This window comes from Amblyomma maculatum, chromosome 4 (genome assembly GCF_055883805.1).
Source record: "Amblyomma maculatum isolate TAMU_Amacu chromosome 4, ASM5588380v1, whole genome shotgun sequence".
In the NCBI taxonomy this organism is placed as follows: Eukaryota; Metazoa; Arthropoda; class Arachnida; order Ixodida; family Ixodidae; genus Amblyomma; species Amblyomma maculatum.
In genome coordinates, this window is record NC_139347.1 from 32,702,072 (window position 1) to 32,728,948 (window position 26,877).

Genomic DNA, 26,877 nt, shown 5'->3' on the forward strand with positions numbered 1-26,877 from the left:
TTGATTGGCACCCCTCATTAACCTCTACCACTTCTCAATTACTCACAACTGCTGCGGACACGTTCTGCGGACAGGGCCTGCGGACACGGTCTGCGGACAGAAATTTGTGAACATAGCGGAATGCTTTCGCAATAAAACGAAAAATGGGCTTGGAGTTGGGGAGAATATAGGTTATTTTCTCGAACAGAATGGCTGTATCTTTCAGATGGCGGTACCTCATCCTGTCCACGCAGTGTAGACAGACGGTAACTAATGTACAGCTGCAGCAGACAGATAACCATCTTCCCAAACGGATGGTGGTTGGCTTTGTGGACCTATTTATCTCGGTATATGCAGTGAAAACTGAAACTAGGCTATCTGAGATCCTCCTGAAACTGCTAGTACAGCTAGAATTTAAAAAACTACGGTAAAAATGCTGATGGCGACAATAACAAAAAAAAGGTAAAACCAAATTTGTTTGTATTGCGCACTTCACTCGGGCTCTAAAATAACTTTTTTATATCAGCGTTGCAAATGACATTTAAACTGAACAAAAACACTTTGGGCTACATATAATCGATAGCGTAACAAGTCGGAAAGTTAATTGGTAGCATTGAGATAATCATCGGTGACCAATGCTTATCTGACACACGGAGCAGAAATAGTGAAAAGCAAACATTTTGCTAAGCATCGGGGGTTAGACCGTTCCATTAACGTCATTAGTACTGTATTCATACAGCCTCTTATATGTTTGACACTTTGCTCACTAATAAAATTGATGTCCAAGAAAGCTGTACTTGGTTAGCAGAAATATGGATATGTGCGAATGATCGCGCTAAGGGAGCAGTTGTTCAATTTAAACTCAAAACTTTCTGGCACCTGCCGTGGTGATGTCACTGTACTGACGCTGCTGTTAAGGCGTTCGATTGCTGAATCCAACTACCCGAGATCGAATCCCTGCTGCGGCGATCGTTTTTTGATAGACGCGAAACGCAAGGTCATGTGCTGTGCGATATCGGTGCACATTGAAGAATCACAGGTGTTCGAAATTTCTGGAGCCCTCCACTACCGCGTTTCTCATAGCCTGAGTCACTTTGGATTTTAAATCGCATGAACCAAATCAACTATCAAATGTTTTGTGCTGTAGGCAGAGAGTGATAAATAAAAAAGAGGTAATCTTTCAGACAGTTAAAGAGAGCAATGATTAAGCGTACGTACGATTAACGTTCATCTAAGCAGTATCAATAATTCTTGTATACATTGTTGCGAAATAGCTTTGTTAATCGGCGTCAGTTACAATAATGCGATCTGGTGCTGATACCAACTGCATCTCTGCAAAAAAATAGCAATTCGTTTAGCAGGACACTCGCTTTTAATGTATAAGACCCGCCATGGTGACTAAGCAGTTATGGCATTCGGCTGCTGAGCTGAAAGACGTGAGATCGAACCCAAGTTGAGGAGGCAGCATTTCGATGAAGGTGGAATTAGATGTGTCGTTAGATAGTGCATGTTGTTATAACCGGGCCTGCGAACGTGTGCGCTTCTGGGTGCTGTTGTGCTCTGTCGCTGTGACGCTGACGGACGCGCACAACGGTCACTTCAGGGAACAGCGTCACTGATCCTTTCGTGACTTCTTGGGTGGTGGACGGGCTGTTATATAAAGGGGCCTGTCGAAGACGCCTAGCGCGGTTGACCAATCGTGAAACGTCACGTGACAGGAACGACGACGGTCCCGTTCAATCCAAAGCTATGAGCGCTGCAACGAACGTGCTCTCTCTCTCTCTCTCTCTCTCTCTCTCTCTCTCTCTCTCTCTCTCTCTCTCTCTCTCTCTCTCTCTGCGTGCGTGCGTGTGTGTGTGTGTGTGTGTGCGTGTGCGCGTGTGTGCGTGTGTGTGTGTGTGTGTGTGTGTGTGTGTGTGTGTGTGTGTGTGTGTGTGTGTGTGTGTGTGTGTGTGTGTGTGTGTGTGTGTGTGTGTGTGTGCGTGCGTGCGTGCGTGCGTGCGTGCGTGCGTGCGTGCGTGCGTGCGTGCGTGTTCCCTCAGCTTGGCATCCGCCTCTAGGTTTGTAATTATGTAAATTAAACCTGTTCTTTCTTCTTCATCGTAAGAAGGTGCCTCGAAGCATCCCTTTCGCGCCGGAGCTTAGAACCTGATCTGCGAGGCATGCCACACCATATCAATATAAATAACTCCATGTCGCCGAAATTAACCCGGGGCTCTTCGATATGACCTATCTGGCAATCCCCATGTAGTTCCCCTACAATGCATTAAACCAATATATCATTGTAATATATACTATATACTGGAATTTAAAGACAATAAAAAACTAGAACATGACTTTCAAAGTTCGCTTGTTAAAAGCACACCAAGCGAAAGTCAAGAATACAAAAATGGTCATTGAAAAGACAATAGTAATGAAAGGGAAAATATATCTAGAACAGAATACGAATATGTAAAATGATGGTGTGAAGCTTTTTTGATCACTTCGGCAAATAAAAGGACAATGCAATTCATAAGGTTCAACCGATTGCATGTGTGCTCTCAAATATGCTGCCGTGAGTATGGAAATAGGGGAGGGAGTTCTAAGATCGTCGGCTACGTGGTGACGCTTTTTTATATTGTATTGTCCTGACAGACATCATAATGTACCGAAGACAGACCGGCCAGAACGCTGAATAAACCGAGCGACAGTAAGTGTTCGCTACAGTGTAGCCATCTCTTCCTTATGCTCAGGCGCCAAGCTCGTCTGAATGAGAACGTACACATACAGAAGCCGTAGCGTAAGGAACTACGGTACATCTTTCGGGCGTATATCAAAGAAGCTTGGTTAAAGCTGCCATCTGAACGGTGGTGCGCTCGTTGGGAGGGGTGTATGACACCACACGCATAACTGTGTGGTAATGCATATAGCTTCCGCTGGCGCACGGATTGCACGCGTCTTGCCACTGTCGAAGATGAAACCACCGGATGCTCAGCAATGACGCACGCTTCCCTTAACCGTATTCAGCACGTGTTACAACTGAGTACTGGGGAGCTCTCAATTGACAATTATGAAGATGAGACTCGCCGGCGTCGCCGCCATTTTGGCAGTGGGAAGTAGCGGCAGGATATAGAAGTTTCACGTTAGGTAAGCTACGAAGATGTCGTTCCTCCCAACTACTCCCAGTTCACCTCTGCGTAAGCCTTCGCTCATTACAGAAGCCGTAGCGTAAGGAACTACGGTACATCTTTCGGGTGTATATCAAAGAAGCTTGGTTAAAGCTGCCATCTGAACGGTGGTGCGCTCGTTGGGAGGGGTGTATGACACCACACGCATAACTGTGTGGTAATGCATATAGCTTCCGCTGGCGCACGGATTGCACGCGTCTTGCCACTGTCGAAGATGAAACCACCGGATGCTCAGCAATGACGCACGCTTCCCTTAACCGTATTCAGCACGTGTTACAACTGAGTACTGGGGAGCTCTCAATTGACAATTATGAAGATGAGACTCGCCGGCGTCGCCGCCATTTTGGCAGTGGGAAGTAGCGGCAGGATATAGAAGTTTCACGTTAGGTAAGCTACGAAGATGTCGTTCCTCCCAACTACTCCCAGTTCACCTCTGCGTAAGCCTTCGCTCATTACGCCACACACTGATGGCCGTCGGTGAAAAGAACAAGCCAAGGGCCAAGCGGCGGTGAGCGGCCGCACCGTAGGAGAGTGACGCGGCACCGCCCCTCGTTGTCGCGACGGCCAACCGCGGAAGGGAGGCAAGTGGAGCGTGCCTGGAACGTTGCTCCGGCGTTTAGAGGGCGCTCGTTGCGTCCCAGTGTGCTTCCCGCCATTCAGCAAGGCAGCAGGACCGGCGGGAACTGATGCAGCACTGAGCTGCCACCGCCGGCATGTCTGAATCCAAAAATACCTCGCCGCCTCGGTCGGTCCTAGGGCTGGTATTTATGGATCCCTTCTGCGAAGGCGTTCTGAGCGCAGCCCCGGGCCTCGCTTTCCTGTGCTGCACGCGAAATGTGGCAGGCCTCTGCGGAGCGGCGGCATGGTCCCGACTTTGCAAATGGGCTACGTCGCAGTGCAAGCATGTGATCATCGATCGTCTCCAGTATGATGTGAACGTGACGCGCCGTAACAATGAGTGCCGGGGAGTGTCCCGGATTTGTGCCCCACTTCGCCAAGGCCTCGAGGTGCAAGCGCTGTTTCCGCGATGTCTCCGAGCACAGCAAGCCAAGCGCGGCTCCGGCTGCTGCCGCCAAAACGACGAACGAGCGTCAACCCGACAAAAAACCCGCCCAGGGTCGCAAGGACAGCTTTCCAAACTCCCAAAATACACGTGCTGCCGCCGCGTCGACCGAAAACCCCACAGCAACAGCTGGACAGCCGAAGGCCGCCAAGGCGACAGCGTCGGCCACGGGCAACACCTCGGAGGATGAGGCCAAGACGACCGTGAGGCGCAGGCGGACCGTGGATGAAAGCGACGCTCAACAGGAGGACATCACTAGCGTGAAGCTCAGGAGACGCCGTCCGCTTTCCTCCGGAAGTAGTGAGGAAGTGGCAAGCAACGCATCCCGGAACTCAGCAGACGCGTCGCGGTTGCAAGTGAACAAAAGCGATTCTGAATCGCAAAGCAGCGATACGGAGCAGCAGCCCTCTGCGGCTAATGTGAAAGAGCGCAGACGGAGCCAGCGCATCAAGATCGTGGAGGCCCAGGAGGTGGAGAAGGGCCCGTCTCCCGCGTTGCCCACAGACACGGCGGCGGTCACGTCACCGTCTGCCGACGTAGAGTTCATTCTGAAGGTGAAGACAACCGCCAGTCAGAACAAGGAAGAGCGCGATGACGACGAGGACGACGATGGGAGCGTGGCACTCACCGAGACGACAGAAACAACGGACACCACGTTGGCTTACTACGACAGCTACGAAGACCTGCAGAACAGCATGGCCAAACTCAAGAGCCAACTGGCTTCAGCCGAGGACAAAATACAGAGGCTCGAGAAAGAGAAGATGGAAATGCAGAAGAGGAGGTCGCAGGTGACTGACGCAGACAAGAAATCTTTGGAGAAGACTGCATCTGAGATACTCAAACTGAGATCCAAAAACAATGAGCTTGAAGCCATCAACGAGGAGCTCAAAGACGACAACAAATGCCTCAAGCTAGAAGTGAAGGAGTTGCAGCAGGAACTGGATAAGAGGGACTTAAATGAGGACATCAAGAAGGAAGCGGAGGGTTTAAAAGTGAAACTTCAGCAAGCCGAAAGTCTGTGTGAGGAGCTAATGGAAGAGAACGAAGAGTACAAGAAGGAAGTTCAAGACCTGGAAGAACAGCTAGAGGAGCTACAAGATTCGTACCGCGAAGACCAGCAGTCCGAGTACCAAGACCTCAAGAAAGAATTAGAATCGACGTCGAAAAACTGCCGCGTTCTGCAGTTCAAACTGCGCAAGGCCGAGAGGCGTGTTGAACAATTAGAACTTGAAAAGGGACAATTAGACGATAAAGTGGCGGAATTGCAGAAGACAACACAAATTGAAGTCGACAAAACGAGGATGAAAGTACTTGAAGATGAGCTCCATGTCGCAAACGAGCTCTCTGTTAAGCTTGCTACAGAGCTGGAAGTTCTCAAGGATGCCAAAACAAAGTTGGAAATGGACAATTCTTCTTTAAAGAAACAAATAAGCAGTGGGGCCAAAGGCGTAACTGTGAGCCAAGTAAGTCTTCTTTGTTATTGCATTTACTTACCTTTTTTTTTCCTCCACTTGTAGGAACACAAATGCAGCCAGATACTTTGCACAATAACCTGGACTTGTTTTTCCAACTGAAATTACACGTTTGGGTCTTGAACACGTGCCAGAGTATGTTCTCCCTCAACTAGAACGGAACAGGAACCGTCTCCTCCGCTAGCTTGATGAATAGGTGTCGCATTAAGCGCGGCAGGTGTGCTGCAGACCCATTTAATTAAAAAATAAGAAGGACGAATATCCACATGTTGCAGCACATCACATGTCGCATAAATAAAGGGTGCTTGCGGTAAACATGTAGGCACAGTCAGAAAGGTTACAGGCCGAAACACCGACTCAACAAAAAGGAATGAGTCATATATGCTCACACATGGCTAATATCATGAGCATCGCTACTTCTCAAGGAAAGTTTTGTGTACAACTAGCAGGAAAATATATATATATATATATATATATATATATATATATATATATATATATATATATATATATATATATATATATATATATATATATATATATATATATACGTGAATATGCACTGTATTTTACATAACAGGCATTTTGCTTAAAACAATTTCCAAAATCAAAGTAATATAGCTTGTACTAACATGTTAATCTTCAGCTCATTTTCATACAAACAAAATGACCAATACTCCGAACGGCGAAGTTGGCCACTGTAACTTTCTTAGAACTCCGAATTTCAGAGGTGCTTGTGTGCAACCTAGGTGGAGGACAAAGTCTTCAATCTGCGTTTCTCATCTATCGAGGGAAAAAAAGGCCGGTGTAAGTGAATGGGACTCTTGAAAACAGCTTTAATGTTATTGAATATAAAGAGGATAAACCTAACACCCGAATAATTACACTTAACATTTGCATAAGCCAAGGTGCTACACAACTACGAGAGGAAGGTGTACAGAATCTTCAGTTCTTCACAGCTGAAGAAAACAATGCGCGCAGGTTTACTTGCGCGATTACTCACGTGTTGTAAATCCTGGCCGCTGAGCGTGAATTCGATACGTCGGTACTGGTCAGGGCATGGTGGTTTAGTTTAGGCGAAGTGAAAAAGAGGCCCTGTGCTGATTTCATCGCAAAATGAGCCGAACGTGGTCTAAATAAGGCCAGAACCTACCACTTAATTTTTCACTGTCAAACGCGGTGCTTTTTTGGCGCATCAAAAGTGACAGCTCAATAAAAACCCCTGGCTTGAGGTTCGAGACTGGGAACTATATTTACTACGCACTATGTACTCTGCGGGAATTTCGCTTTATCGCTGGAAATGTTGGATTTAACCAAGCAAGCTAGCACTTTTGCAGGGCGAGGGTGAAACGGCCAAGAATTCTATCTGGGGATTTAGATCGAGAAAAGTGAATGAAATCTGTTCAATTTTCTCGGACGTTCGCAGTAAAAGAAATAGGTTCGTTTTGCCATAGGCTGCGTTCAAAAGGCTATTAGTGATGAAATTCTTATTGGAAATCTACTTACAGCCTTGAGGACACGTCTGGTTACATATACATAAGAACACACTTTCCAAGCTTCGAATGCTTGCGCTACGATCTGCTAACTTCTTTGTTAATCACCGCTGGTAGACGACCGCCCTTGTGAGGCGGTTTTCTTCGGTCCAAGCCTTGGACTGAGACACACTTCATGGCTCCTGCGGTAATTTGAAAATAAAGAAACATTATCTCCATCTGTTCTCTGCTCTGTCGTGTAGGGCAGCGCTCAGACGCATGAATCGACTCGACTTTAGAGAGAGAAATTAGCAATAATTCACTGAAACTGGTAGTGCATAATGCAGAACAGCCGAGCAGTATGCGCAATTGCTTAAGTTTACGGTATCTTTGGCAGCAACCCTTTTTCATGCTTCTCATCACCTCGCATGGCCCCGAAGGATCAGACGTTTGCAAATCGGTGCTGTCATAAGACGTTTAGTTTGTGAAACAACAGAGAAAGCGGAGAATCGACTCTTATGCTTGGCAGACTGCCAATACATTTCGCTGCCGGACAATGCTTCAAGAGGGGAGAGCTTGCGAAGAGGGCTGACGTTGATGCGCACTTTGTTCTCGAAGAGCATCTACGTCACGGTTCTAAAATTCGTCGCACGTACAGAGGCGCACCAGGCTTAACACACTTTTAACCTGCTGTTACTATCCCGCGCAAACCGAACCAGAGGACGCCAAATGAGTGACTGCACTTTGCTTCTACTTAGTGCACTATTTTTAGGCAGGTAGTCATCGTATAGGCGGGATTGTTTTTAACAGATTTCGTGCTTACGCCGAATATCTGAGAATCTATTCTGCATTCCCATCACGAATCCCACGACCCGAGATCGAATCCCCGCTGCGGCGATCGTTTTTTGATAGAAGCGAAATGCAAGGTCATGTGCTGTGCGATATCGGTGCACATTGAAGAACCACAGGTGTTCGAAAATTCTGGAGCCCTCCACTACCGCGTTTCTCATAGCCTGAGTCACTTTGGATTTTAAATCGCATGAACCAAATCAACTATCAAATGTTTTGTGCTGCAGGCAGAGAGTGATAAATAAAAAAGAGGTAATATTTCAGACAGTTAAAGAGAACAATGATTAAGCTTACGTACGATTAACGTTCATCTAAGCAGTATCAATAATTCTTCTATACATTGTTGTGAAATAGCTTTGTTAATCGGCGTCAGTTACAATAATGCGATCTGGTGTTGATACCAACTGCATCTCTGCAAAAAAGCAATTCATTTAGCAAGACACTCGATTTTAGTGTATAAGACCCGCCATGGTGGCTAAGTAGATATGGCATTCGGCTGCTGAGCTGAAGAACGTGAGATCGAACCCAAATTGCGGAGGCAGCATTTCGATGAAGGTGGAATACAGAAATGTCCATGCGTCGTTAGATACTGCATGTTGTTGTAACCGGGCCTGCGAACGTGTGCGCTTCTGGGTGCTGTTGTGCTCTGTCGCTGTGACGCTGACGGACACGCACAACGGTCACTTCAGGGAACAGCCTCACCAATCCTTTCGTGACTTCTTGAATGGTGGACGGGCTGTTATATAAAGGGGCCTGTCGAAGACGCCTATACTGGTTGACCAATGGTGAAACGTCACGCGACAGGAGCGACGACGATCCCGTCCAGTCCAAAGCTATGAGCGCTGCAACGAACGTGCTCTCTATCCCTCCCTCCCTCCCTCCCTCCCTCCCTCCCTCTCTCTCTCTCTCTCTCTCTCTCTCTCTGTGTGTGTGTGTGTGTGTGTGTGTGTGTGTTCCCCAGGTGGTCGCCCGCCGGGGTGGCGCAGTGGTAAGACGCCCGACTACTGTGCCGGAGTTCCCGAGTTCGAACCCGACCTCGGCGGCTGCGTTTCGATGGAGGCGAAACGAACTGGCGTCCGTGTGCTGTGCGATGTCAGCGCACGTTAAAGATCCCCAGGTGGTCGAAATTACTCCGTAGCCTTCCACTACGGCTCCCCTTTCTCTCTTTCCACTTTCACTCCCACCTTCCTCCCTTCCCTTACGGCGCGGTTCAGGTGTCCACAGAGCAAGTGTGCCAGATGCTGCGCCTTTCCCTTCCTGTGAACCAACCAACCAACCCCAGGTGGTCGAAATTACTCCTTAGCCCTCCACTACGGCTCCTCTTTCTCTATTTGCACTTTCACTCCCACCTTCCTCCCTTCCCTTACGGCGCGGTTGAGGTGTCCGCAGAGAACGTGAGACAGTTACCGCGCCTTTCCCTTCCTATAAATCAATCAATCTCTCTCTGTGTGTGTGTGTGTGTGTGTGTGTGTGTGTGTGTGTGTGTGTGTGTGTGTGTGTGTGTGTGTGTGTGTGTGTGTGTGTGTGTGTGTGTGTGTGTGTGTGTGTGTGTGTGTGTGTGTGTGTGTGTGTGTGTGTGTGTGTGTGTGTGTGTGTGTGTGTTGTTTTTGTTTTGTTTTTGTGGGGTTTAACGTCCTAAAGCAACTCAGGCTATGAGAGACGCCGTAGTGGAGGACTCCGGAAATTTCGACCACCTGGGGTTTTTTAACATGCACTGACATCGCACAGCACACGGGCGCCTTGCTTTTCGCCTCCACCGAAAAGTGTGTGTGTGTGTGCGTGCGCGCGCGTGTGTGTGTGTGTGTGTGTGTGTGTGTGTGTGTGTGTGTGTGTGTGTGTGTGTGTGTGTGTGTGTGTGTGTGTGTGTGTGTGTGTGTGTGTGTGTGTGTGTGTGTGTGTGTGTGTGTGTGTGTGTGTGTGTGTGTGTGTGTGTGTGTGTGTGTGTGTGTGTGTGTGTGTGTGTGTGTGTGTGTGTGTGTGTGTGTGTGTGTGTGTGTGTGTGTGTGTGTGTGTGTGTGTGTGAATGGAGCCGCTCTGTTAACAACTTCTGCCCGTGGCCACTGCTACACTACGCTCTCTCCTCATTTTGTTTTAAATGACAAAAGCAGGAATGTTCAGGCATCTGACAACAATTGAACTTTTGTTGGGTTTCTGCAACGTGCATCTTTACTGTGGCATATTTAATATTTAAGGATCACAGCTGTAATTTAGTGGTGCTCAGGGAATGCGCGGTTTTTGATAGATGAGACTTCGTCTTTGTTTGCTGGCTGCTGTTGTGCTGTTATTCGAGGTTTTGATTTTTTTTTAATAGCTTATAATTATAATGCCACCGCAGATCATTGTAAATGTACTGTTATGAACTTAATAGACGGATTAACCTCCCGGTGAGAATCTACAACTTGCTTTTATATTTTGTCCGGAATTCGCATCGAGTAGATAAGAATGCCACAGAAAACCAACTGGGTTCGTTTGTGACAATAAATGGCAAAAAAAAAACTTCAACCTTCTCAAAGGAAGATCGGCGGACATACCTGCTATGATGCATTTACAAACATTTCTAAATTTACATTCACAAACAACGTCGGTTTGAAAAAAATTCTTGTTCACTATTTCTGGGATGGTCTACGTGCTGCCGTTGGTGAGCTAATGCGACGATCCGCCTATATCCTTTCAGGCGAGTAGTTCTATGCACAATAAGCGTAAATAAGGTAAAATTCTTGAAGGCATATAAAACCTGAAGCGGCACTCAGTGCATGATTTGGTGCTCACCGCTTGTAGAGTTTTCGTAAGGAATGTCAATTAACCGTCTACACCGCTTGTTGTGGACTTTAGGTTAATGTAAATGCTAATCAGTAGCAGCGTGACCGAAAACCCTGTTCATTACTGGTAGCTTTAGTTGTCGTGTTAGTACTGGTCATTGGTACTTTTTAGGTATGTGGAGTGAGCATGCCGGGTTGAACCAAGTACTGTATTATTCACTTCTCTCTTTTCATGGTGGAGCGAGATCAACAAATTAAGGTGTTTTCTCTTATGTTCCTTAAAAAAAGACATATTACAGGTGCATCGGTGATTATCCTTCCCCTTCTGCTGCCGCCTAAAGTGAGCTGTATATAAATATATATATATATATATATATATATATATATATATATATATATATATATATATATATATATATATATATATATATATATATATATATATATATATATATATATCTTTTTTTTTCATTTACGTTGTTTATTGCTTGAAGGCGCAAAGGGAGTTAAAAAAATAGGGTTGTTAAATAAGCGAGAAAAGGTTAGTCGATCTATGAAGTCTAGGAGGCAGTGGTAATGGGTCTCCTACGTCCAGGCAATGTATGAGGATGAGATGTTCGGCGTGAGACCCACTGCTGCCATCTGTCGAATTCTTGTTGGTTTCAGATAAGTGGCGGAGATCTGCCGTCAGTGCTTTTGAGAGTGCCAGACGGGGCACCCTCGGCGGGGTATAAGTACCGCAATTGAGGTCACGCACGAGTGACGGCCGGAGATAGGGTAACCCCGACCCGGATCCTCCGAAGCGCAACCTCCTCTGCACGAGTAAGACCACGGGGGAGGGTTACCGCAAAGCACATGTGCGGCGTCGGAAAGGTTCCTTTCTTGATAGAAGGAGGGTAGATTGTCCCTGCTGAGCAGTCAAGACATTTAAATTCTTTCTATAGTAGATTGTTATCGGTATCACGGCCCGATACGAGAATTCTGTAGCGTCACTGCTCGATGTCATTCGTAATTAAAACTTTGGTCCTATATTCTTCTGCACCTTAGTTTGCCTCTCTTCTGTGACCAACATACCCCAAATTAAACCTCGTTCTACTTCAAAATGCGCTCAAAAGACATTACAGTGTTCAATATTACATTCATCGTGTACTCCTATTTAGAGGCCTTTTTGTTTTAAATGTGGCACGAATTTGTAAGTGACATTATGTTTTTATTAAGGAATTACAAAGGTTAATTAGAGCCCAACTTTGCCACAGAAAGTGTGCAATAGAGAACTCCGTATACAGAGGATGTACGACAGCGTTCTTCTCTACCTTTGCCTTCTTCTATATTTCTGCAGCCTAGTGCACATATTGTATCCCCACGACCTCTACCAAGGGACCTCAGCCAGCCGAATTTATCAGTGTAACCCAGTCACTATACCTTGTCATCGAAAAAGAACAAGTTGTCCTATCCGATGTTTACTACAGCTGGCGTTTCGTTGCAGCTGATGTTTCATTCCCGCCTGTGTTTCCATGCTTAGAAATTTGGAACAAATTTTATAAAGATTACTTATGTATTACTTTTATTTCTTGTGTTGTATAACTGCACCCAGTCAATATATATGTCATCAGGTCCTCCTTCGACAGGCTTGTAGTTTTGTTGCTATTGATTTTTAAAATCGGCCCCCATTGGTTCCTTGCGACCGTGTTTATTCGTTATGAGCGTCGGAGAAACCTCCGAATCAAATTTTGCTGCGCGTCCAAAGCTGTGGCAATTTCTATCAGTATATTCGTTAACGTGCCTTACAATATTTCGCAGTTGCGTCACAATAATTTAAAACATGCCACACTAAATTTCAATGGCCGTTTTACTTACTTATTCGTAGTAAGCGCAGGCCAAACTACAGAACCAAAATTTTACTACGAATCTGAAGCATGGGCCATTTTTATCAATATATGTTTCTAAATGTATCTTATAATATACCACAGTTACTTCGATCACAACTGCAAGATGCCCCACAAAGCTGGACTTGATTGTAGCCGGTGGGCTGACGTCGTTTAGACCAAACCAGACCATTGTCGCCCCGAGACAGCAGGATGATGACGCCGTCAACGATTCTTGAGAGTTTCCGATTTCGTGGCAGTCGTAATGCTATCGCGTTAAACATGGAGACAAAAATACTTTGACGACTAACGCAGATAGTTAACTGCGTTCAGCATGCCGATCCTTTATTTTTTATTTGTATTATTATTATTATTATTTTTTTTTTTTACTGGCTGATCTTTTATCTCGACAACGTTACTTTTCGAGGTAAAAAGTTCTTTCTACAGCACAATGCCATTGCTGGCGCACATCAGAAAAAAAGGACAAAAAATGATTTAAACAGTAGCATGGTCAACAATCGTTTTTACCTTTTTACCTGTTACACTAGCGTTAACCTTTTTACCACTTTCCACTAGACACGCAATTAGGGATTTATAGCCAGTCATTAGAAATGATCATATAAGTGTATAGAAAATTAAAAACGTAATATCCCTCGGCTCTGTGGCTGAACAAAGTTTGGATATCTCGTGCCAAAAGACGCGCATTTTTGAGATATCTGCGCCTAAGCAACACCCACATCCCCATCAATCAATGGTTCTAGTGGAATGTGATATTCTTTTTTCTGCCTGCGTCTACGATGCATGCTGGCTACTCCAACCCGCGCGAAAAAAGAGACGACCAATTCTATTCTACACAATAGAGACCTTGTGTCATATGCCATCAATTTGGAGAACAACGACGACCATGTTTCCCGAGATATGCCTTTCTAAACTTTCAGCCCAAAACTATCTAATTATGCATGCGATACCAAAATATTCGTCATAAAGCTCCTTCCTGGTGACGCAGCTGCTGCGCAGAGAGCTTCGCTTGAAAAGAACGCGGAGAATCAGGAGATGCATGAAGACATTTCGTTATTGGCGAACATTTTCGATCTTGGCCTTCAAAACCGACGTATCACGGTGCGGACAGAGCTCGGCGCTTGCTGTTTCTTCAAGTGATTGGTTAACTGGACAAGAACGGAAAGTTATCAGCTTATCAGTGATTGTAGCCTGTAGCTCACATTCTAGTCAGGCAGTGCACCATACGCAACAACGTCACACCAGGGAGAAGCACTTTGTCGAGTGCCGCGGTCTAACATGCGTAATTAGACGGCTCGGACTGAACATTTAGACGTGGATATCTCAGGACACATGCACGCTATTAAAATTGTACAAAATGGAATAGTCATTGAATAATACTGCATAGAGTTTCGAAGTATAAGCGTGCATGTGAATGCAGTGAACAAAAAGACGATGAATGAATTTTACTTAATTGCAGAGTTCACGACAATAATTACCACCTTCCATCTGCCTGGTCGCATAATCCTTTTGCAAGATTTTTTTTCCGGACACCTTTTATAATAAGGTAAGGCAAGACAGAGAGAAAGAGGGAGAGAGAGAGAGAGGGGGGATAAGGCAGACGAACGGAAACTAGGCGAAGCCCAGTAGATTACCCCACACGTGTGGGGAGTAGATGGGGACACAGGGTATAAAAGGAAAGAAAGAGCGGCAATGGAAATAGGTTTTTCACGTATCCATGGACACTTAAAGTTTATAGCGGAAAACGCAACCACGAGTCCTTTAAGAACTTCAGGAGCGCCTTCACCGCCTTCCTTTGTGATGAATGCTTTGTCCAAGGCCGTATAATATTTGCGTCTAAAGAGGACGGGAGTCCAGGCGGCGGGGTGTACCAGCCAGGAGGGCACACTCTCGCTCAAACCTAGGGCAGTCATAACGTGTGTGCCCAATCGTTTCATTGTGCCTGCACTGCTCACACGTTGGACAGTCTGCCATTGCGATGAGATAGGAGTAGCCATTAGTTAAGGTCACTCCCAGCCACACGCGGCACAAGAGCGTAGCCGTTCACAGCGAGGAAGGCCGAATGATATTTGGAGTTTTGAACAAGGCATTTATGAAACTTTTTCTTCAAAATTAATTCCCTTCTCTAGTTCAGTTCTCTTCTCAATCCAATTCTTTTTTTTTTTCTCCTTTCTCCCACTTCCTCCCTCCTTGATCTACCCTCTACACTTGGCTACGTCCGACTGACAGGCGGCAGTCGCCGCATTCCTTGGCATTTATCATGTTGTTTCCTGCGCTTAAGAGTATACGAAACAACGCGAGGTAGATTGATATGAAAAACTTCTAATTTGGGTAAATGTGCATGCTTATGCTTCTCGATGTTCTGCGTGCAGACACTGCCGTTTGCGAAGTTACCGGTCTCTTAACTTCACTAAAGATAAAGAGTGGTTGTAAACAAAGCATCAATTTACTCCACCTTTGAAATTTTATTGAGGTTTGTGAGGACGTTGGGTGGAAGGGGAGGGCGGAGAAAAATGGGAGAGGAGGGGAATGTAGTGCCGACAATTCAGTTTATAACATTGTAAACCTAGAAAGTGCATTGAGGACAACTCCGTCCAATTAATTTTCTCAATAAAAACCTTCTTTTCTTTTCTCTTTGCACATGTTGTTGCTTGTCCGGAAGCAAGGACGCATAGGATTTTGCCTTAGGTATACATACAATAGCGCCTTTAACGTCGCCTTTCATTACGCGATCTTTATATTTGTTGTTGTTGCTGTTGATATTGACACATGTCATTCATAGGCGACGAAGATTTGAACCGGCGATTCGGGGGCAATGACACATGCCATTCATAGGCGACGAAGATTTGAACCGGCGATTCGGAGAAGACGACGAAGCGAAACAGTGCTCCGCTTTCGTGCTGCCCTGACTGGCTGTTGGTGTCCTTCGGTGTCAGAGTACCAGAACGCCTTCTGTGTAACGTTACGTTACAAATCTGGTGGAGGTGCTGGGTATCGATCCAGTCCTGCAGAATCAACCTGCCAATACGGAGCTTACCCCCGTACATCAACGCCTCGGCCGCCGCCTACGTGGAGAGCCCCCTGAATTCGGACCCCTTCCGGCTGCTACCAGAACGACGCATCCTCAGACGGCCGTCGAACCTGCTGCAATGACATCTGAGAGCAGGCTTCCCACCCACATCCTGTGTCATCAGCCGCGAACACCCCCCTCCTTTCATGGCGACGTGTTCGAGGACGCCGAGGACTGGCTTGAGAACTACGAGCGAGTTGCTCGTTACAACGGGTGGACTGATGAGCGCAAGCTCCACAACGTGTACTTCGCCCTTGAAGAGTCTGCACGGACATGGTTTGAAAACCATGAGGCTGCCTTCCCATCCTGGGCAGCCTTCTGTCGTGATTTCAAAGCCACCTTTCCTAGCGCCGACCGCCGGGAGCGAGCAGAAGCTGCGCTACACTCGCGCAATCAGCGCCCGAACGAGAGCGTGCGTATGTTCGTTGAGGACATGACACGCCTTTTCAAGCGTGCAGACCCACAAATGCCTGAAGATAAGAAACTGCGTCACCTGATGCGGGGCGTTAAACAAGAACTTTTCGCCGGACTGGTGCGCAGTCCACCGCGCACTGTGGCGGAGTTTCTCAGCGAGGCAGCGACCATGGAGACAACGCTGCAACACCGAGCCCGTCAGTACAACCGTGACGTGAACATCATTGGGTCCGACGCACCTCCTGTGCATATCGGCAGCGACATGGACGCGCTACGAAATCTCATTCGTTCAGTCGTGCGGGAGGAACTGCAAGCGCTCCGGATGCCTTGCAACACAACAGCCAGTCAGGGCAGCACGAAAGCGGAGCACTGTTTCGCTTCGTCGTCTTCTCCGAATCGCCGGTTCAAATCTTCGTCGCCTATGAATGGCATGTGTCATTGCCCCCGAATCGCCGGTTCAAATCTTCGTCGCCTATGAATGACATGTGTCAATATTGTTGACTCGGCTGAAAACAACCCAGCAACCGCGCAATATTATATATTTTTTTTCTAATCGTTGGTACTGAAGCATCTGTACATAGTCAAAACACAAGTTCGTAAGACATGCCACACCGCGTTCTTTAGGTGCTCTTCTCCGCCTGTCATGCAGAGAGCCTCGGTTCGTTTAGAACCCCCAGTGGCGATAAAGCGATTTTCTTGAATTACGTATTTTATCCGACACGTTTATTTACTTTTTTTTTTCAATGGTGGGGTAAGGCGACGGAGATGATGCTTTTTCAACCGAGCAAGCTGTATACACAGTTGTGTAAATAATTTGTTGCCAGTAGTTTGAAATTCATGACATAAAGACCGGACAGGCATCCGCAATCGCAGCTTTGAAATGCACGGTGATGTTTTCCAGCTTTGGTATCCGAGAGGCGGAACCTTGCCGCACCACAGTTTGATGGGGAAAACGGCTTCCACTGATGACAACTCTATTTTCTCTTTGACTATTTCCAGCTATATATTTAGAGGAAGTAGTGCCATTATTTGTTTTGTCATTCAGCTAGGCATCAATGCAAACAGATCACTTTGCAATCGCTTTCAGTGTCCCTAAGGCGAAACTGGATGTGGCTCGACACTTGTAGGCATTATAGCGCGTCCGTGCTCATGTGACCATCTGTGTAGCATTTTTATGCTGTCCAAATGCTATGAATTCTCTGTCTAATAATAAATTGGTGGACTTCTCAATCAGGTTGAAAATTCAGCTTCTCTTTAATATTCATTTTTTTTTTTTTTTTTTTTTTGTCGAAGGCATCGAAAAGCAAGGAAGCCGTGATGGGCAAGGACTACGAGACCATGTGCAAGGACCTGTACGACTCAATGGAACGCGAGACAGACCTCAGGGAACAGCTTCGGTTTGCCGAAGAAGAAAACAAGACGATGCGCCGCAAGCTGAACAACATCGAGCAGGAAAACGAGACCCTCATGTTACAGATCCGCAAGCTGAGCGGAAAGCGCGACAGTGGGCCAGATAACAGCGACAGTGACGAAGAGGTCTCCGTTGAAGAGCTACGTATGCAGTTCGAACTCCAGGAGCAGGAAACCAGCGTCCTCAGGCGCAAAGTGGAAGAGAAAGAGCAGCAAATTGAGACTCTCGAGAAGGAAGTGAAGTACCTGCAGGTAAGACTCATGACGTCGGGATTCTCTTTAGAATCTTTGCAATCTGTGGTTAGGATGACGAGCCGTATCATCCTGAGCTGCGATGCAGGAGTGTTCAGTCGTCAAACAACATACGCGATCGGAAATATTTACGGACAAAAAAAAAGCTTTTCGTTTTTTTTTTTTTTTTTTTTGCTGTTGTTTTAATTACGGCGTACTGCATCAGCCCAGCCTGGGGGAATTGTCCACTAGGGCGTGGTGCAAAGTGTTCCAGCCTTCTTCCCAGTCAGCACAAATCATCAGCCCAACATCGGCACTGTGTTGGCAATGTCCGTCCACTATAGGGCCAGTGTACTGCCAATATATCACCGGTATTGGGCCGATTGATCGTGCTACCTGGGTTAGTCAGATTTTCCCGTTTCTTCCTGCAGGAGAAACTGGTGAGCCAACCATTCACCAAGATCGAGTTGCCCGCACCACCCAAGAATGAAGCGGACGTGGACGTGTACCATCGGCAGAAGGCTAAGCTCCTCGAGTATGAGGCCCGTGAGCTGCGTCAGAAGCTAATCGAGAAAGAGCGCGAGAACGAGCGGCTCCAGACTGAAATCGAGGTGCACCGACGCAAGGCTTCCAAAGTCATCGTCCGCAGCCGGTCACTGGATAGCGAGCTGCAGGTAGGAAGCAAACGTGGTTTAAGATCAATATCTGCTTCATGATGAAGTAGCCACATTGTGAATACAAGTAAAATATTTCCACTAATACCGGTTTATATCTAAAGACTACATTATTATGGGCCTCTATCTTCACAGGGCGACTCTAAGCACTTTTTTTTTTTTTTTTTTTTGTAACCTGCATACTTACTGTTAAGAGAAAAGTGCTATGCAACCCCCGGCTGCAGGCAGAGCTCGGAAAAATGGCAAAACTAGACTCTAGGCAAAACTGCATCGCAATGCCATCTCGCGATAGCGTCCTGTAGCGAGACATCCAGTTGAACATCGTTTTTATCGACGAACATGTGAGAGTTCGCTTCTTCTCGCCTAACCGCTCAGGCCAAATAGTAATTCCACGGGTTACATTTGTTTGTTTATTTTTCATTATGTGGACGAAATATGAGGTGACAACTGGCATTCTCCGCATAATGATAAAGCTGCCGTAACAGGTCCGGAATATACTACAGCGCCGTTCAGCAGTTCACCAAACAGAAGCGCAACACATCGAAACGAGACCACCATCATTCCTGCAGATAAATATGGTCCCCTACGGGCTGTCTCGACCTGAGATGCGGTAGGGAGACGTCATTGCGATGTATTTTTCGCGAGACCTGTACCGGCCGTGTCTTGTACCCCACCCTTTCCTCCGAAAGTACATGTACATGAAACATCGGTCGTGATGTGTATTGAATGTGTATTGACGTTGCTTGTAAAGCAATTCCTTTTTCAAAATGTTGTCAATCACAGGCAACCGAGTCAAGATTGGCACCTTAATTGTGGTTCCTTGAGATTTATATTTAATAACCTCTTTTTCTGCGCCTCACTCAGTATTAATCAACACTTAAATTTGGTTTAGGAACAATTGCCACTCATAATACGCACCTACAGTCCGAGATCGTTCCTGCAGGTGGACCTTAAGCGGCAGCTGCAACTGGTGGAACAGGAAGCCAGCATCCTTCGCCAGAAGGCCCAGGACCTGGAGACCGAGAATGACAGGCTCATGGCGGAGAACAAACGTTGTCAACTTCGGCTCAGCCGGAAACCGCCACCTGGACCCCAGGAGTTGCTCCAGCTGGACAACATGGAACTCAAGGAGAAGCTCACCGACACTGAGCGAAAGCTGAACGTGCTCAAGGAGGAGCTCGAGAAGGTGGGAGCCCGCAGGAACTACTCTGATGAGGGTCGCAACCAAAATGTACTTTCAATAAAGCTCGCTTCCTTCTCTGACGGTCCTCTAGTAAACTCATACTTGTCTCTCATGCTACGTAGAAAAGACGTAGAAAAGACGTAGCGTTTCTCAATTCTGGACTGTGGAGAAGGCGACGCCTTTTTGACCAAGCGAGCTGCATAAGCCTCGCGTAAAACAAGCCGTATATGAGGAATAAGCTGACTAAAAGCTAAGCCCGTCTGGCTACGTTACATGCTGACGTAAAAAAAAAATGGAAGAAAAAAAGGGACATAGAAAAAGGAATAAACGGGAGAATGAGGAATTCAAGCGCAGGTGAATGAGTGCAGTGAATTAACACGCGTATTCATTTCTTTCTCGACATAGGTGGCCGCCGGAGCAGCTCCGTCAGCAGTAGTAATCCAGGAGTATGCGCCCAAGAAGGAGAAGCCCAGCGACATCGAGAACGACCTCATCGCCGGCCTCAAGAAGAAAGTTCGAGCCAAGGAAGAGGAGACCTCTGCTCTGCAGACCAAGATCGTGCAACTGGAGGTCGAAAACAGCCGGATGAACCGCGAGTACAAGAAGCTCAAGGATGCTCTCAACTACAAGAAGAGGGCGCCACGGGCCGTCAGGGAAACTGCAACAAGGGGCGAGCTCAAGGATATTATCAGGGACCTGGAAGACGAGATCAGTGAGCCTCCGTTATTCTTTTGCTCTGCACATTTTATGCGTAGCGCACGTACTGTAAAATCCGAGCAAGCGCCTCCACCCGTGCAAGGGCCCCCTTCACCCTCCCTCCCACGACTTATCACGCACCGCGTCCAGTCAGTACTGGCCAGCCCAATCCTGTCCGAGAATCCAATCGAATCGAATGCTGCTTTGCAACTTTATTTGAGACGTGATTAGATCAGAAGTAATCAAAGGTACGCGTCGTGTCGGTGCTGACCTGACCCACGCGGAGGCGTGGTGGTCGTTATTACTGCATGTACTGTGCAAACAAAAAGGAACCTTGTTTACGCCGACTCGCTCTGATGCGCACATGCCCAAAGGCTCAAAGAAAGTGTCGGATGACCACCGCTAGCAAGACATCTGATTCGCGCGTGCTAAAAAGCAGGTGGCCGTTGAATTGGCTCGTGCTGGTTCGGAAATGAAATTTCAGCACAGGCTACAGTTACAAAGTATCAATTACAAAGGTAGGCGAAATTAATAAGATGACTATCGCTATACTATTAATGGCGCGCTGAGAGCAAACATCGGAGGTGGTGCGTCGATCAGTTTGCGTCCATATGCAATGCGCTCATTTTTTTTTTTTTTTTCTGGCTGAAAAATTTGGTTGTTGATGCATATTGAATTTTGGCGCATTCTGGGAAAAAGACCTCCCCTCTCTCTTTGCCGGTAATTTCGGCCTGGGTTATTGGGGTCGCTATCTCGAAATTCAACGTGTCATTCAGCAATTGGCAGAGTCTAGACCAACAGTATGGTTACACCACACATCCCTAAGCATGCTTAAGAATACATATGCAGCCATTGGTTTCACATTGGTACTGTTTTAGTAATTCAAAGTTTTCGCTCTGGTAAACAGTCAACTGACTTGCGCTGCATGAGTATCGTTAGCAACGGAGCCACCCAAGGGCTATCATATCACTTATGGTAGCATACCGGCTCTTTATAAGCGAGGACGGCACTCAGAAAGTACAAATAGTGTCTGTAACTGAAATTGATCGTCTAAAACTAGTTATGCCTGTGGGTATTATCATTTGCAAAATGTCGATATCGCCAATGCAACACAAAACGGCTTTAAACGCTTAATTTATGCCGTTATGACTGCGTTAAGGATCCCGCTGCATAAAATCCGGTGGCGTCAGCGTCGTGATCGAGAACTCACCATCCTGCCCCTTGCATGTGAGGGTTGGCAGGTCACACGGCCAATCACTGAATCACACTAATCCCCGCCGTGGTGGTGCAGTGGTTATGGCGTTCGAATACTGTGTCCAAGGATGCGGGATCGAATCTCGGCCGCAGCGGCCGCTTTTCGATGGCGGCGAAAAGCAAGGCGCCCGTGTGCTGTGCGATGTCAGGGCACGTTAAAAAACACAAGGGTGGTCGAAATTTCAGGAGCCCTCCACTACGGCGTCTTTTATAGTCTGAGTCGCTTTGGGACGTGAAACCCCACAAAGCAAACCAAACCGGTTCACTGAAAGGTCGGCAGGTTGCGTGACGTCGAGTGACCACGTGACATTCTCTAGCAGCCAACTCGAGGACTCCTGAGAGATGGAAGGGAGAGATGTTAATCGAACCCGGAACCATCGAGTTCCGAGTCATACACCCTCTACCCTACGACCTGTTTGGGTAAATATTGAGGCGTTATATCTATGTCATGCGGTATTTCATATTAGGTGGTATTTCACTACTTCATGCTGAAGAGTATGGATGAGATAAGAGAGGCGCGAATTAAGGGGTTAGTGGTTAAGCGAGTAGCAAAATGTATGTACGCGAACTATAAAGATCCACAATGGAGCCGCAGGTGGAAGGCATTAGCGCTGTCACCTCATACCCTTGAAGACAGAGCTCAAGTGTCGCACACGTATTAGCACGATAGCATTTGAGGCCTCGTTCTCCGACAATCCGGCGTTGGCTTTGCCTATGTCGTCGTTGCGAGCGAAAGGTCGCGAGCATGCGCCTTGCAGGGGGTAGGTGGCGGGTGACATGGCTGATCACTGATTGGTTGGCTGGTTGTGTGACGTCATGAACCCAAATGACATGGGCAGGTTCTGTTTCGTTCGGGTTTCTCCAATGAGGTGGGAGGGTTAGATGGGAATCGATGGGACCCTTGGATGCCGTGTCAGACATGCTGCTCATATACCTGTATGCAACGAGGATCCGTTAGCGGGGCCGGAATGCGGGAGCCGTTAACGGCATCGCGTCGTACCCTTGAGGGCGGAGCTTAAATGTCCTCCAGGTCTTTTTTGCTTGTACGTTTCTCTGTCGAAGTGAAATGTATAGATGTTCATCCAGGACTGGGCATGATATGTAAGGCTCAAAATCAGGACTTTTATTTTTGTGTCTACTGCGTTTACAGCAAACCAAGCGGCACGAAACTGCTCCGCCACCACATCGCGGCATTGCAATATGATTTGATGCATTTTAATTTCACTAACTCTTCATGAACATTTCAGTCAGACTAGACTCATCTCGTTACGTATGGAACACACTTTGCCGTGCGAACTTTTGCACTTCCTAGATTAATAAAGAAGGTAAATATAAACAAGCAAAGCCCAAAAAGCTTTTATTGTTGAACATTATTACTGAAATTCTTGGAGAGCGGAATTCTCCCCGAGAATTTCATTTAAACTTCTCGCCTTTAGAGGCTATCGATCACAGCAGCCTAACTTACTGTCGCAAAAATTTCATTACGTATGTTTAATGAGGAGATAGTGGAATGGTGGGTGACAGAAAGTAAATAAAATAAGAACTGATGTTCCGAGGGGTAATTTTTCTAGCCGTCATGCGTTGAAGGGGGCATGAGGTAATTTCAGCAATAAGGGAGAAGCTGTGAATACAAAGTTTATCCTTGGAAGATAGCGTTTGGACCGGGAAAGATACTGGATGGGTGTCGCAAAGCAAACAATTAAGAAGATGTTACAACTAATGAAAATCGATCGCTTTTCGAAAAAAAAATATACAGAGAGCTGAGGCAATTTACTAGTGGAGTGTGTTTGGCTCAAACAAAAACAGTCATATAATGCCCCACTCAAGAAGAATGCTAAGTCAGAAATAAAACAAATAAAATAATGGTAATATAAGATGGGGTATAAAGACACTCAATCTTGCCACGTGTGGTATAAAAAGTTGTTCTTTTATATTTTTGTTAATTTTGTGCTTCGTAACAACTCAAGTACGAAGTGTGCTTTATATGTTTTCTTTAGGCGTTAAGAAATGGGTAACAAAATAAGAGACTAAGCTAATTTTGTATGTCACGAAAAAAGCGAAAGCAAGAAAGTGTAATTTCAGCGCTCTAAAGCTTTTAAAGAAGTGCTTCATTCCTGTCCACAAATTTGAAGTTCTTATCAAGCTGATCGTATTTCTCTTTCTTCATCAGTGTGAACTGCACTAGAAGAAAAATGATCAGAATAATTCCTGAACAATAACGGAGGAGTGTTGCACTTTGGGAAACTTCAAATGCGGGGTTCTTAAGCCGAACATGGTTATCAAAGCGACGTAAATGTCCATTAGGATAAACAGGCATTCTATCCCAGCATTTTAAAGGGACCACTGTCTGGAGCTGCGTAGCTGGAATAGTATTTTAAAACTCAAGCAGGTCAGCCCCGACTTGCTGGCTCACTTATTAGGGGGCTCGACAATACTGAACCTAAGTACACGGGATCAAATACTGGTCGCGGCGACCGCTTTTCGACGGTGGCGAAAAGCAAGGCGCCCGTGTACTGCAAGATGTCAGTGAAAGTTAAACTTCAGGTGGTCGAAATTTCTGGAGGCCTCCACTGACGTTAAACCCATGCATAGAGCAAACCAAGGCAAGTAGACTTACCTCTGCTTTGACAGGCACATGAGTACGAAAAAGCCAACCAATTATCTCATAACCTAAGGAGAACGAACCTGCCCACTCTTCAGACACTGAGGTTCCATTTCTAGTGCATCGTTCTCTTTCTCGCGAAGGACTTATTCGCGATCCTTTTTAGTGCCCGTCGCCTGTTGTGGTGCTGCTTGCCTCCGTTATAATATCCCGCTTAACTCGAGCCATGGTTATTATCTCGTGACCCTTCAAATATTTTGTCAACCTTTCAAAAAGAATGCAGTAACAAATAAATTTCACGCGCACATATACAGGGAAACATTACCGCAGTCTTTCAGTTCAACTCTTTTGTTTGACATAGATTACCGCCGTAAAGTGAGGTGGCAATAGAAAACAGAAAAACGAGCGAAAGAAATACAATTCCTGAATCTTGGATGAGGGCTGTTTTTACCAGAAAAACCAAATCAAAATCCCATTTTTTTTTTTTGTTCACATAAGATCGCATCCGAGGAAATTATTCAGTTAAAGACGCTTTTTTAAAGCGAAAACGCTCATATGGACGCTAGACGCGAGCGGTGACCTTGGCAACGATGTTATGCCCGACTTCTGATTGGCTCTACAGATCGTAACGTCGCAGTATACGTGTCTTGGCACGGGCTATACAAACAGTGATTTTGCACAGTCTCACCCGATTAATCAGGTCAGACCATGGCTTTTTTTTTTTTTTTTTTTTTTTTTTTTTTTTTTTCACTGGCAGGATGCGTGCTAGTTGGTGCAACTCTGTTTCGGATGGTGAACTTGAACATTGGAGCATGGACGCAGAGAGAGCTCAGCAATGGGTGCTTTTTTTTTTTTTTTCTGTAGATCTGTTTGCCAATGACCCACCCCAGAATGTGTATATGCTTCCTGCCATACAAGCGTGCTACGGTAGCTTAGCAGCGGTGATGGTCGCTTTACCTTCTCTCCATAGGTGAGCTGCACGTGACGTTGAGGAGTCGCGAGGTGACGCAGGAGGGCATGGATGAAGAGGTGCAAACAGCCAGGAAGGCCCTCGAAGAGGCACAGCTCAAGGCGAAGCAGCAGGAGGCCAAGCTGACGTCGGAGCTCGGGTGCCTCAAGCAGAAGATGGAGAAGCAGCAGGAAGAGCTGCAGAAGGAACGAAAGAAGGCGGATGCGCTCAAGAAGCAGCTCGAATCCATGATGAAAGGATCCGGTAGCGGCGCTGCTGCAGACGTCATCGAGAAGGTCGCCTCGCTGCAGCTCATCGAAGAGACCGCCGCCAAAAAGCAGAAGGAACTTGAAGAGAAGCTGGCGCAAGAACAGAACAAGCACAAGGAACTCGAGCAGCGGATGGGTGTCATGTCCAAGCTGAACGAAAGCCTCGCGGCGAGCGTCAAAATGCTCGAGGCCAAAGGAAAAGAACTCGAGGAAGAGGTAGGCTGTTGGAAATGACTGTACAAAAAGTGAACAAGTGTAACTTGTTTCACGGTTCAGTGTGGACGTGACAGCTAGTCTCAGATTGTCCGCATGCGAAAAGAAGTACCAAGAGCGGTTACGAATTGTTATCAACGCAGCTTTGACAGGTCTCTGGCAACAATGTGTGGTGCTTTGTTTCGATCCCATTTAAAAGAAATCAAAATTTCAAGTGATGCCTGCCTATCATTTCTCCTACGCTTTATCAGGATCAAAATTAACGCGACGCGAATACACGTGGGCGAAAAAATAAGGAATAAAAAGCCAAAACGGGCGCCAATTTATTATTCGTTCCTTATCTCTTGTCCGTGTGTGTTCGCGACGAGTGATTTTTTTTTTAATTTTATTTTCAGTACACCCTGCAGCGCCGAAGCATTATAGCAAGGGAGTGGGTACAACATTAAAGTGAGGAGCAGATAAAAAAACAACAAAAAAAAAAATCACACGAGAGAAAGAACAAAAAAGTGGGGAGGGTAGACAAAGGAGTAATTAAAAAAATACAAAAGGAGCAACAGTGCATTCGGTCAACAATAATAGTTTGAAGGAACAGTAAAATCACAAATCATTGATTAGCCGTAAAAATACATCTCGATGTACACTCACAACATCAGCTGGCAACTTTTTCCATTCAGAAATAGTAGGTGGGAAAAATGAGTACTTTTTGTAGTTCATTTTACACGCCATTTCCCGTATCTTAAAACTGTGATCTGTCCTGTTAGAAATATAGTGGGCTATTTTGAGGTACTTTTCCTTATCAATGCCTTTTGTGTCGGTGTATATTGAGTGCAGAAATTTGAGCCTTTGCTTCTGGCGCCTTATCAGTAGCGATTCCAGTTCTATGTATGTCTTTATCTGTGTTAGCAGTTATTCTAAGCATGAACCAATTGTCCTATTAAATCGTTGTTCTCCTTTGCAAGCATTGAACACTGGGCTATTCTAAGACAGTAGATTGTAACTCAAGCTAATCCTGGCCTTTCTGTATTAATGAAATCATACTGCAGTCTATAGCATCCCAATTGGTGGCAACGCCTCTACGAGATTATCTGTTACATTGGTTAATCATTTCATCACACAATGTGTCTCGCTATAGCGTAACAAAGACTATAATGAAAGAATATAAATTGTTGACTGTCACTGATACAAATATTGCTGCAATACTCTGGCTGAAATGGGCCTGCGCTGACTGAAACAGTGTCTTGGAGAAGGTTTTTACAAAGGGCCCAATA

At 46.1% G+C, this 26,877-nt stretch overlaps 1 protein-coding gene across 1 annotated transcript in view; it reads left to right on the forward strand.

Annotated features, from left to right (window-relative positions):
- Window positions 1-3,981: 3,981 nt before the first annotated feature.
- Window positions 3,982-26,877, forward strand: part of LOC146190640 (uncharacterized) — a 56,260-nt gene continuing 33,364 nt past the window's right edge. Inside the window, exons 1-6 of the mRNA XM_084601010.1 lie at window positions 3,982-5,672; window positions 17,422-17,790; window positions 18,201-18,443; window positions 19,387-19,629; window positions 20,032-20,338; window positions 25,149-25,612. Of these exons, the coding sequence (XP_084457136.1) occupies window positions 4,101-5,672; window positions 17,422-17,790; window positions 18,201-18,443; window positions 19,387-19,629; window positions 20,032-20,338; window positions 25,149-25,612 (3,198 nt within the window). The 5' untranslated portion in view covers window positions 3,982-4,100. The remainder of the gene's footprint in view (window positions 5,673-17,421; window positions 17,791-18,200; window positions 18,444-19,386; window positions 19,630-20,031; window positions 20,339-25,148; window positions 25,613-26,877) is intronic.